The sequence below is a fragment of the Aythya fuligula genome, chromosome 3 (assembly GCF_009819795.1).
Source record: "Aythya fuligula isolate bAytFul2 chromosome 3, bAytFul2.pri, whole genome shotgun sequence".
Lineage (NCBI taxonomy): Eukaryota > Metazoa > Chordata > Aves > Anseriformes > Anatidae > Aythya > Aythya fuligula.
Window position 1 is genome coordinate 113,835,939 of NC_045561.1, and position 11,551 is coordinate 113,847,489.

The following is an 11,551-nucleotide window of genomic DNA, read 5'->3' on the forward strand; positions in this document are numbered from 1 at the left end:
CCACCCCACAGCATCCCACTTCACAGGCACTCCAGCCCAGGACGACAATGAACACCATGGCCCCCAGTCATCACAGCCACCTGCTGCAGCTCCCCTCAGCCTCGCTCCCCTCAGTACTTCTCCTCAGCCCCGTTCCCCCCAGCCCCTATCACCCCCTGTCAGCTCCCCTCAGCCCCACACCCCAAAGCCCCTTTTCCCCAGCCCCTATCAGCCCCCTCCAGCCCCATTCCCTTCAGTACCCCTCAGCCTTGCTCCCCCCAGCCCCTATCAGCCCCCCCAGCCCCATTCCCCTCAACACCTCTCAGTCCCACTCCCCTCAGCCCCCCTCAATTCCTGACTTCCCCCAGCTCCGCTCCCCCCAGCCCCTATCAGCCCCCTTCAGCACAGAATCCCAGAGCCACAAGGGTTGGAGAAGCCCCCCAAGACCACCTGCTCCAACCACCCCACCACCAATGTCACCACTGAACCCTGTCCCCAAGCACCACGTCCAACCTCTCCTTGAACACCCCCAGGGACGGTGACTCCACCACCTCCCTGGGCAACCCGTCCCAGTGCCTGACTGCTCTTTCTCAGCAGAAATGTCTCCTCATTTCCAACCAGTACTCCCAGTACTCCCAGTCCCTCCCAGTCCCACTATCAACCCCCCTACCCCTATTCCCCTCAGCCCCGCTCTCCCCAGCCCCGCTCTCCCCAGCCCCCCCCCCCATTCCTCCCCGCGTCCCTCCCCCCCCTCCTCCACCAATCACAGCCGCCCTCAGCGGGCTCCCCGACCAATCGCAGCCCTCCCCGGCGCCCCCTCCTCCCTCCCCGGCCGATGGCTGCCGTTTGCCCCTCCCCTCCCCGGCCCCTTCCCCTTCCCTTCCCCGGCCGCCGCCGCCGCCGCTCCGTGCCCCCTCGGCGGGCACCGCACGGTGGGCACGGGGCTAAAACACCGGGGGAGGGCATTGAGGGGGGGCTGGGGGGCCTTTACGGGAGGATTTGGGGGTGTTTGGGGGTGAATCTGGGGGTTTTGGAGCGAATCTAGGGTGTTTGGGTTTTTTCCCCCAGAATAGCGGGGTGCCCCCGAGGTGGCGGTGCTGGGCTGCAGGGGCTCTTCCTCTGGGTTGGGGGAAAATTTGGGGGACTGGGGGGGTCTAAGGGGGGGCCTCACGGCCCTGCGGCACCTTCTGGCTGCTGGGGGTGTAGGGGAAGGTAGGGTTGGTGGGGTGTTGGGACAGAAAGTGGGGTGACAGCGCGCTCGGGGCACTGCAGGGGTAGGGCAGGAGATGTATGGGAGGGTAAACCCGAAATATTTCCATCTCTCTGTCCCTGGAGTATCTGACACTGCTATGGTTAGGAAGTTCTGTGCTTTTCCTCCTCGGATTAGCCCGGTTTCTGCAAATACCCTAAAGGAGCAAATTGCTGGAGCGGGGCTTGCCTTGGGAGCACGGCGATCTCACAGCTCTCATTAATAATCCCGAGCTTCCTCCCTCTTTAACACCCTCTAAAATCCTGCTGCATCTCCCTGGCCCAAGCACCTGTCACATGAAAGAAGTTCGAGCGTGTCCTTCCTGCTGCCAGCTTCTCCTGACTTAAAAGGACAGGGAAAAAGCTCATAAATTATACTCTCCATCCATACTGTCCTTTAATTCCTTGATAAGAAATAACTTCCCTCACTGCACAGGTTACTAATGGTTTGTTGTTTTTTTTTTCCTTTTTATTTTAGAGAGACATATGACACACAGAGAACAGGTTTAAATGCTGTTACGGTCGATGTATAGCAGCTCGGAAGGAAAGCAGAAGTAGCTCCTGGCAGTTCCCTGTATTGAGTAAGCAATAAGTCAGGAGGAGTGTTGAAAGGCTCAGAAGCCTTCCAGCAACTCCAGATGGTAGGAAAGGTGGGATGAAAAAGGAAATGGGTTGCTGGGCTGAGCACCGATGTGTGAACACGAGTCCTGACTGTGGAGCCAAAGCTGTTTAGTGTCTATGCTTGAACATGCAAAAAAAAAATACGTGTTGTTTGGCTTGGAGTGCAGAATGTTAACAAGTGGGACAAAATGATGGAATAACTGCTTAAAAAAAAAAAAAAGAGAAAACGATTCTTCCTTTCATTTAGTCTGTGATGAAAAATGTCTCGCTGCTCATTTGTTTTGATACGTGAGGAGCTATGGCAATATATGGAAACTTCTGAAGTCAGCAGGGAAACTTTCTGTTGGCCTCAGTGGTTGTTTACACCACTTGTTCTCCAGTTAACCTCTACAAGGAAGATGTGTGTGATGTATAGCTAGTTAAACTGGTTCCAGCGCGCTTATTTTGAATTGAGTCTTGTCTTTTTACATTTTTCAGGTGCATCTGCTTAATTGCTGGAAATATTTTGAAGCATCAACCATGAGCTTGCTGCTAACCTTGCTCCTGTCTGGAATAGTCGCCTGTCGTGGTCACCCAGCTGATTCAGTGCCTAGATTACTCTTAGTGTCCTTTGACGGCTTCAGGGCTGATTACTTGGAAACCTATCATCTTCCTCATCTTCAGGAGTTCATTGAAGATGGTGTGCTTGTAAAACAAGTTACAAATGCTTTTATCACCAAGACTTTCCCAAACCATTACAGCATAGTGACAGGTTTATATGAAGAAAGCCACGGCATCGTGGCTAATGACATGTATGATGCAGATACCAAGAAAACGTTCTCGCAGTTCAATGATTCAGATCCCTTCTGGTGGAATGAGGCAGTTCCAATTTGGGTAACAAATCAGCAGCAGGGAAATGGGACGAGTGCTGCTGCAATGTGGCCTGGTACTGATGTAAAAATTAGCAATGTGACGCCCCACTTCTTTATGAAGTACAATTTTTCAGTAAAGTTTCAGCAAAGAGTGGAGAAAATTGTTACGTGGCTGAACAGCTCTGATCCAGTAGTCAATTTTGCTACGTTATACTGGGAAGAACCAGATGTGAGCGGGCACAAGTATGGACCGAACGATACTGAGAACATGCGCAAAGTGTTAGAAAAAGTGGATAATCACATTGGTTTCCTTAAGAGTAAGCTGAAGGCCTCAGGTTTATGGGACACTATTAATGTCATCATAACGAGTGATCATGGGATGGCCACATGTTCTCCAAAGAAGCTGATTGTCCTGGATGACTGTATTGATCGCAGTAACTATGTTCTCATTGACAAGAGTCCAGTTGCTGCAGTGCTGCCAAAAAAGGGTATGTGCTGGTTTTTGTTTTTTAAGTTGTACATTGAGGGGGTTTTGTTGTTGTTGTTGTTTTGTTTTTTTTTTTAAGTAATAGATTGAGATTTAAATCTTGCTTACCTTCACATCTTTTGCAGGATGAGTGTAGCTAATACTGCAAAACCTTGACATAATTTAATGGAAAAGCAAAAAAAAAAAAAAAAAAAAAAAAGTCTGTTTAGAAGTTATTTTGCTTTGGTAATCAGTGGGATGAGGAGCACTGTGTCAAATTACCTATGCAATTAGGCACTTAGAGTGCCAGCTCCCTTGTTGCTCATGTATTCTATAAGGTCGCAATTCATATTGAGCATGAAATAAGCACTCAGGTTATTCAGGAAAAAAAAAGTCATTGTTGAGACTTCCAACTAAAAATCTAAAATCAACTTTGGTTACTTTACAGCTTTCGTTTCTGTGAATGAAACTTGAGTTTTCGTACTGTGAATTTGTTTTCTGTATCTCAGGGTAGTCTCTAACAGGTGTGACTCATGACACTGCTGGTCTTCTCAGTTTCCTCAACTGTGGCCTAACTGAAGCAATTATAGCAAACAACATGATTTATAGATTAGCAAAAAGCTTATTTTCACTGCTTTTGCTAAAATATTGACTACTTTGATGTGTGATTGCTTTCTCTTGATTTCTCTGCTTGAATTTTTCACCCACTTCCCACTTCTCCAAAAACACAGTTGAATTTTAGGTTTCATACACAAAGTGCCTGGTTTAAAATGGGTGCAAGTTGCGAAATCCACTTTGATACATTTCACTAGGGATGTAGAACAATAATTTACTCTCTGTCTTTTAAAAAAATAATTGTTTGGGGGGCGGAGGGGAGGAAGAGATCTAGATTTAATGACAGATGATTGCAGTAAACAGGACATAATTTCCAACTGTTTCATATGCTTTTTTTTTTTTCTTGACAGATAAAAAATACGTATACAACTTACTGAAAAAATGCGGCAATCATATGAAAGTATATCTCAAGGAGGAGATTCCAGAACGATTTCATTATCGGCATAATAAGAGAATTCAACCCATAATTCTGGTTGCAGATGAAGGCTGGACAATTGTGCAAAATGAGTCTCTTTTAAAATGTAAGTCTCATTTCCTCGTTTGTGCTCTTTGTGACTTGCACTGGTGAACTGTTTGGTTTATTCCAGCAATTTGTAGCAGGTCGTAGCTTGCGAGTGGAGTCTTTGCACTTTAAGATCATCTCAGACAATGTTTTCCAGAACATTCTCAGCCTCAACCTGGGGTATTTTAACAGATGAGGAAGATAGGGGATGTTCTGTTGGCTCCAACGCTTGACTAAGTTCAGCTTAATAGCCTGAGATATGCTTTGCTGGCAAACTTGCCTCAGGTAACTCTAAGTCTGTATTTCAAGCTTTGACCAGCATGTGGTTTAAATGTTTATGCATAAAACCAAACAGAAAAGAAATATAAATAAGGAAATATTTGATGTTACTGTACACACGTTAGGGAACACAATAAATGGGAGGAAACGTTACAAATAATAGGAGCCCAATAATAATGGTCAAAGAAGCCAGAATTCTTTCTATCAGGAAGATATCAAATAGCATGTTTTAAAACCAGTGACAGATGTTACTTCACACAATGCATTGGTAAATTATGCCCTTTCTTCCTGCTCTACTAATAACATATATATGGGTTCAGAAAGCAACTGGGCAAATTTTTGGAAGAGAAATCCATTAATAGAAATGAAATACAAAGGTACCAATTTCCAGAAAGTTTCTAAGCAGCAGAAAGCTGCTGGTATGCCAGGGCTAGCACTCAGCTAGCCCTGTGGCATGGTTCCCAGACTATCTCTTATGACTGGGTGTGGGGTGGTGGAAACTCCCAGTTTCGCTCAGCTTGTCTGCCCTTTGCACATTTAAGTCCAAATTTTGTCATTATTTGTACAGAAGTACTGTTTATGATGTAAGACGTGCTTGTATTTGAATTTCCCCTAAAAGTTTGCTGCAATCATCCTCAAACTGACAACATTTAACACCTTCAATTCCTTCCTAATAGAACTCTTTGTTTTCATGGTTAGGTTCAATGTAAAGTACCTAAAAATAGTTAATAACTGTCTATTTAGAAGTAACAATACTGTCTTGGTTGAAATGAGTCACTTGTCAAAAGAATTTTGCTAGCCACAGCTTTCTAGAAGCAGGAAGGAGATGTTTTAGCCTAAATGGCTATGTAAGTGTTTATTGTTCTCATGGACAAAGTGGTAGCACAATGATTGGTAAGTGTACCAATACCAACACTGTTCCTAGCAGTGTTAGCACACGTGCGTCCTCCTGCAATAGCATTGTTCAAAATGAGTAAATAGTGGAAGGAAAAATATCTAATCAAATCTAATTAGATTAGATCTAACCTAATCTCAAGCAATATAAACGGTGCAGGTGTGTCTTCATAATAACAAACACAATGGTACAAAACGTTAAAAAGGAATGTTGAAAGTATACCAAAGTGGTAAGTGTGACTTCAGGCAACAGGACTCGTGACATTTCAGATCGGAAACCTTTTAATGAAGTGGTTAAGGAGACAGTTCTGGGGGCAGATTTACTAAACTGATACTAAGAAATGAACTGTAAACCAAAACACAGTCACTCAAACTCTGTGCTGAGGGTGCTATGAGATATTTTGGCACGTAGAACACATTTGTCAGGCATGATATTAGGAAATTGGACTGTGGCTGCTTTTTAGCTGTTTATATTCCACAAAATGTCACAGTATTTCTTAAAAATCTACCAAATGCCCAAGTACTGGTGACCTTGTAGCCACAAAGTTCTGTTGTGTGTCTGTCACAAGCATCACGATCCTTTGCCTGTTTTTGCTTTTGATTATGTAGGGATTTGTTTGGGTATCTAATCTGATAAATTTGGGTACCTAATCTGATAAGCATGATCTAAGAGGACTTTAATATGCACAAAGTGAATACCATCAAGGGGAAGATGTTTGACTTTTTATGAGGCAGGTGCCTCTTAAGGGGAACTATCTTTCCAATATCCACAAGACACAAGCTTGCATTCCAGCTACTGACTTGTGGAGTGGTAATACCCTTTTCAATTTCAGCATGAGGAGTGTGAGGGGGGGAAACTGCAAGTGTCAATGAGCAAAACAAAAAGAGATTAACTGGGGGAGGTGAGGAAGGAACATGGCTGAAGGCTGGTGTGGGAAAAGACTGCTGGGGAGTCAGGAAGAAGGAAGGGGCTCTGGGTTCCTTCAGAGTTTGGTCCAAGGGCTGCGTTTAGTTTCTGCATCAGTCCTTGGTTAAAATACATGCCTTTTGGGGGTGGGGGGAGTGCTCTATATGCAAACAGCAACTGCGATGTTAACTCTTGCATTTGCCTTTCTCCAGTAGGTGACCATGGCTATGACAACGCTCTCCCAAGCATGCATCCATTCCTGGCTGCTCGAGGGCCTGCTTTTCATCGGGGCTACAAGCAGAGCACAATAAACAACGTTGATATTTACCCAATGATGTGCCACATCCTGGGACTGACCCCGCAGCCGCACAATGGCACTTTCAGTAACACCAAGTGCTTGCTCACTGACCAGTGGTGCATAAATCTCCCCGAAGCTATTGGGATAGTTATCGGGGTTCTTATGGTACTGACTACTTTCACCTGCATTATAATAATCTCAAAGAACAGAGTAGCTCCTCCACGTCCATTTTCCCGACTTCAGTTACAATCTGATGATGATGATCCTTTAATTGGATAGCATGCAGAGAGCTGAGCCTCGCTTGCTAAACAGTGATTTCAGCAGGCAAGTTCAAGATTGCACTGGACGGCATTCTTTGATGCACTTTAATGGTATCTCTGTAAAATACTGTACAGCCAGAACCTGTTAACTTGTTTGTGTGTGTTACTTGACTAGTAGTCCTGTAAAAAATATTTTCAGAAAGAAATACTGAACAGGTTGCTTTTTGCTGGAAGAGATGATTTAAGAAAATAAAGATGTTTAATTTTTCATTCAGGACTTTGAATGCTTCTAAAATGAAATTCCAGACTGTGAACTAGCAAGGATAGACAAAATGAATTTTAACATTTGTAAGTGATAATTATTTTTGGTATTAAATTTAAATTAATGTTGATTTCTTTTAGTGTTCTTGTACCTGTATTGGAGAGATTATTTTTTTTTCTGAGTTAGAAAAAGTTAGTTCAGTTTGGACACTATATTCTGATTTGTTCTTAAATCTGGGGAGAAAGGGTGGAGAGAAGGGGTGATACTTGTGTTTCCACCTTAAGCCAGCAATATGACAAGTAACTGGTGAGAAGGAGAAAGGAAGTCAGTGAGGAAAGAGCTGTTACGTATCACTTCTATGCTGGCAACTTCTAGCTTGAGCAATGAAGTGTCCGGTCCAACAGCTAGATCACTGGGCAGATGCTGAAGCTTCCGTGTGTGTCTGTGGATGACTCAGTTCTGCAGTTCCTGCACTAGGATTGCTGAGACAGGACTACTTGCTTATCTCAAGGATGTTGATTTAATCTGAGAATCCTTGCTTGGATTGCTCAGCTTGATGGGCTGGAGTAGTAAAATGGCTGCTTCTAAACACTGTGAAAAGTTTTTTTTCAGGTGTGGCCTGCCGAATGTGTTATGGAATAAAGGTGGGTGATGCCCTGTGTACTGGCTGATGATTGTCTTCTGAAGGCTGTCATGTGCTGAAAAGGAACAAGTTGAAAATGTCGTCAAGCAAGGATTCCAAACTTCTGTTTTAATCTCTGGTAATTTAAAGAAAAAGGCTATAACTTCTTTTCTGAGTTAGGATGACCTTTTATCAAAGTTCTGGTGAAGACCAATGCTAATTGTCCTAATTGAACCTCTAGATTCCTTATTAATCGTTTAGTCTAGTAATTTCCCATACAAGAAGAAAAAAAAGGTAGTTTGATTTAGATAACCTTAGTACCTCATCCTTCAATGAGGAAGGAATGTGAGATGATGTTGTCAACGTTAACCCAGAAAGAAAACTACAGTTACAAAGTCCTTTTCCTACATGTTTGACAGTTTCATGAGCTGGTGAGCTGAAATGAGAGCTGTGGTACGTGGTAGCATGCAATACAGTTTCTTGTTCACAAGCTCAAATTCAGTGCAATTTGACGTTAGCCACTGACATCCTCTTAGTAACTGAATGGACCTCCAAGTGTGGACCTTGGGGGGAAGGGCTACTTTGAACTGCCCACTGAAAATATGATAAACTAGAGTTAAAAATGTGCTCAGGTTTTACCAAGTCATATCTCCTCTTGTCTGAGGATTCTGTTGTATTGATTAACCACAGAATACAAAAATGAACCTATTCTGCTTTCCTTTTCCATTTTTAACCTAATCATTCTTACTACTTCATTCTTTTTTTTTAAACTCAAGATTAATCTGAACAGAGAGGCTCAGACCCTAGAGCCCCTTCAGAGGTTTTTCAATCTCTGCTGTTTCTAACAGCATACTAGATGTTTGACAGATGGTGTGATATACTGGTAACTGGATTAAGCACAAGTTGCTGCTCCTTTGTCTCCTGTTGGAAGATCTGAAATACTTGATTGCATATAGTAAGAAGCCAGGTTAATGCCTAAGGCCAAAGTGAATGTTGAGCAAGGTAGAGTGCAGGCTTAGAGTTGTGAAAGGGAGGATGCTCAAATTCCTCCCTCAGAGGGAGCTGTTGGATTCCGGTAATTCTGCTAATAAAGGCTGCCATCCTCAGAGGGTGGTAGAGGTGCTGGAGCTGCTTTGTGCCGCCTGTTTTTGGAGAACCACGACAGCTGAATTATCTTCATCTTGCTGGCAGGCAGGGCAAGACTGAACTGTACTGTCCTCTGACCACGAGGGTTATTCTCCTAGATGCTAAAACAGATTAGCACAGCACGTGCTGCACTCTGTCCTTCCTCTCCTCCCTCCTGCCCTGCACTGTTAGCCTCACAGCATGCGATCCACATGCGTTCAGCTCCACGTGCATCACTAGGACAGGCCAGGCTCAAGGTTAACGCCCAGATTTTAATTACCAGGAGTGTAAATGTGCAGCGGGTAGCACTGATCTCCACTAACTGCTGTAACAGATGAGGAAATTAGGCTTGAGTGCGTTGCTCCAGCTCACCCTTGGATAGGAACTGCTGCAGACAACTGAGCTCTGTGAAACCAGAACGTGAGCAGCAGGAGCTAGCAGGAACCCTTAATGCCTTGTACTCCTCTTCCTTTTATCACTGAGAACAAAGCCTTACAGCGTGCAGTGGGAAAGAGTCAGAGAGCTCTAATGATTACTCAAGAAATAGGATAAAACCATTCTGATTGCATTGCCTGTTATTTTCAATCCCGAAGATGAAATGTGCCCTGTGGGAGCGCTGAGCACTCTTCCTAGTGCAATTCTTTGCTGCTGGCAGGGTGAGTTTCAAAGGAGCTCATCCATGTCCAGCCCTAAAGCCAGGCTTTTCAGAGAGATTACATACAAAGCCAGATAATCCAGAACGTGGCCTTTCTCTTTTGAGACAAAGGTAATGTACATGCAGTAATTTGTTTAAACTCTTAGCACCTTAAACAAAATCTGTACAAATTACTGCTTGTGAAAATAAGCTGCTCGTTTCTTTCTGAAGGGTGAATTCAAACCATCAGAAGCAGCTGTGGTTCCCCCTTCCTGAACACTGTGATACAGGAGACATCCCACAACAGGTTGTGGTAACCTTAACGGCTTGTTGCATACATTCAGCTATGTTCATACCGGGCTCATTAGGAAAGGGGAAGTTTTTAGTATTTAAACTGGCACTGGAGTGGAGGCTCACTGCTGGGAATTAAGTTTTACAGGGACTGATGTTCCATTTCTTTATTTGACCTCCATAAACCAAGTCTCAGCTCTGGGTGTAGAGGCCATAAAACACCCATCCCCCTGCAGTGCTGTTGTCTTTGTCCACAGCTGTAGGATTGAGCTGATTTCAAATAGCTCTAGGTCCAGAACATTTATTTCAAAGGAAAGTTTAATTTTATGATAAATTCAGAAGTTGCTGGCTTATTTTCATTATCAGTATGATTTCACACCAAAGATCAGACCACGGGGACAGATGTCTGCTTTAACACGCAGAGTGCCAGTCTTTACTGAAGAGAAAAACAACGTGGCAATGGACATTTGTTAACTTAGTATGACTGAGACTGCATCACAGAAATACCATTCATTTGCAATTCTGCTACTGAATTTACTGTTTTCACTGTGCTCGCAACAATTTTTGTATTCTAACTTCTAATAAATGCTCAAAATAACCTTTCTGCATTACAGACATTTCATTTCTTGAAAGGTGTTTACATCAGCATAGGTAGGATCAAGACAGCATCTGTTGTGATAGCTTAAGCTGGGAAGATGAACAGCAGGACTCAAACTGCCTCGTGGTCACTGCCCTGTGCAGCTCAGGATTGTCTCGTGTGCCTGAAGTGTCACATGGCACAGCTCTTTGCTTTATAAAAGACAGCTTTTGTGCCTTTTTTTTTTTTTTTGATTGCATTTATTGTAAACAGTATTACTGTGACTCTACCAAGGCAGCTTGGAAGAATATTTGTAGTACAAGAAATATTTGAGATGCATATGATTGAAGTTCATTGTTTCCCAAGTCATCCCCCATGACTAAAGAAGGTTTTTTTGCCTTTTTTCTTTTTTCTTTTTTTTTTTTTTTGAGCAAGCACTCAGTATTTGATAGCACTATTACAAAGATATATTTCAGCTTTAACATTTCCGAGCAGGAAAGAAGCATTTGGCATCTCAAAGTATGCTTCACAGGTCAATAGTGAAGGACAAACACATGCACACAAGCTTCTCAGTCCCCAAGTTTATGCTACAAGTAGTACACAGTGTACTCATATCCACTTTCCAATCGATGTGTTCATACATCATAAGAAGTGTCACATACACAGAAACCAAACCCCATGTCCTCCCCAGCCAAAAAGGTAGCCTGAAGAATCAATCTCACATCACAAGTCTGAAAAGCTGGCATTTTTCTCCAGTGGTATCACATGTGCTTTTGATTTCACTAAGAGCACAGACACGAGCTGAAAACAGTGTTCAGCACTGTCTGGGCAGGCATCCTCACAAGGTAGCTACCCAAGAGGTATCTGCAAACACACAAACAGTGAAGGGAACATGTTTAAACTTAAACTGAAATACCTGAATGCTGAAAGGCTCCCTTTGGTTTCCTAAAAACTATCATTTTACCCTCTTCAAAGAAAGGCTTTACAGTGCAACACAGGGCAGTTAAACTGAGAAGAGTTCTCATGGTCGCAGTCCCAGCCTGCTTTGAATATCGTGTTCCCCAAACTCTTTGTCAGTGGAGACCTATTGCTTTTCTTGTCATGGGAATAAATCCCAGCA

At 43.5% G+C, this 11,551-nt stretch overlaps 1 protein-coding gene across 2 annotated transcripts; it reads left to right on the plus strand.

The window, feature by feature from the left end:
- Nucleotides 1-862: 862 nt before the first annotated feature.
- On the plus strand, nt 863-7,195 carry ENPP4 (ectonucleotide pyrophosphatase/phosphodiesterase 4). 2 transcript variants are annotated; one of them, XM_032185786.1, is made up of 5 exons: nt 893-911; nt 1,706-1,808; nt 2,326-3,187; nt 4,131-4,301; nt 6,575-7,195. In XM_032185786.1, exons 3-5 carry the CDS (start codon nt 2,368-2,370, stop codon nt 6,937-6,939), a joined length of 1,356 nt encoding a protein of 451 aa, XP_032041677.1. In that variant the 5' UTR covers nt 893-911; nt 1,706-1,808; nt 2,326-2,367; the 3' UTR covers nt 6,940-7,195. The 2 variants fall into 2 exon arrangements, with proteins under 2 accessions (XP_032041678.1, XP_032041677.1); XM_032185787.1 differs by lacking the exon at nt 1,706-1,808 and having other exon boundaries at nt 863-911.
- The last annotated feature ends 4,356 nt before the right edge of the window (nt 7,196-11,551 follow it).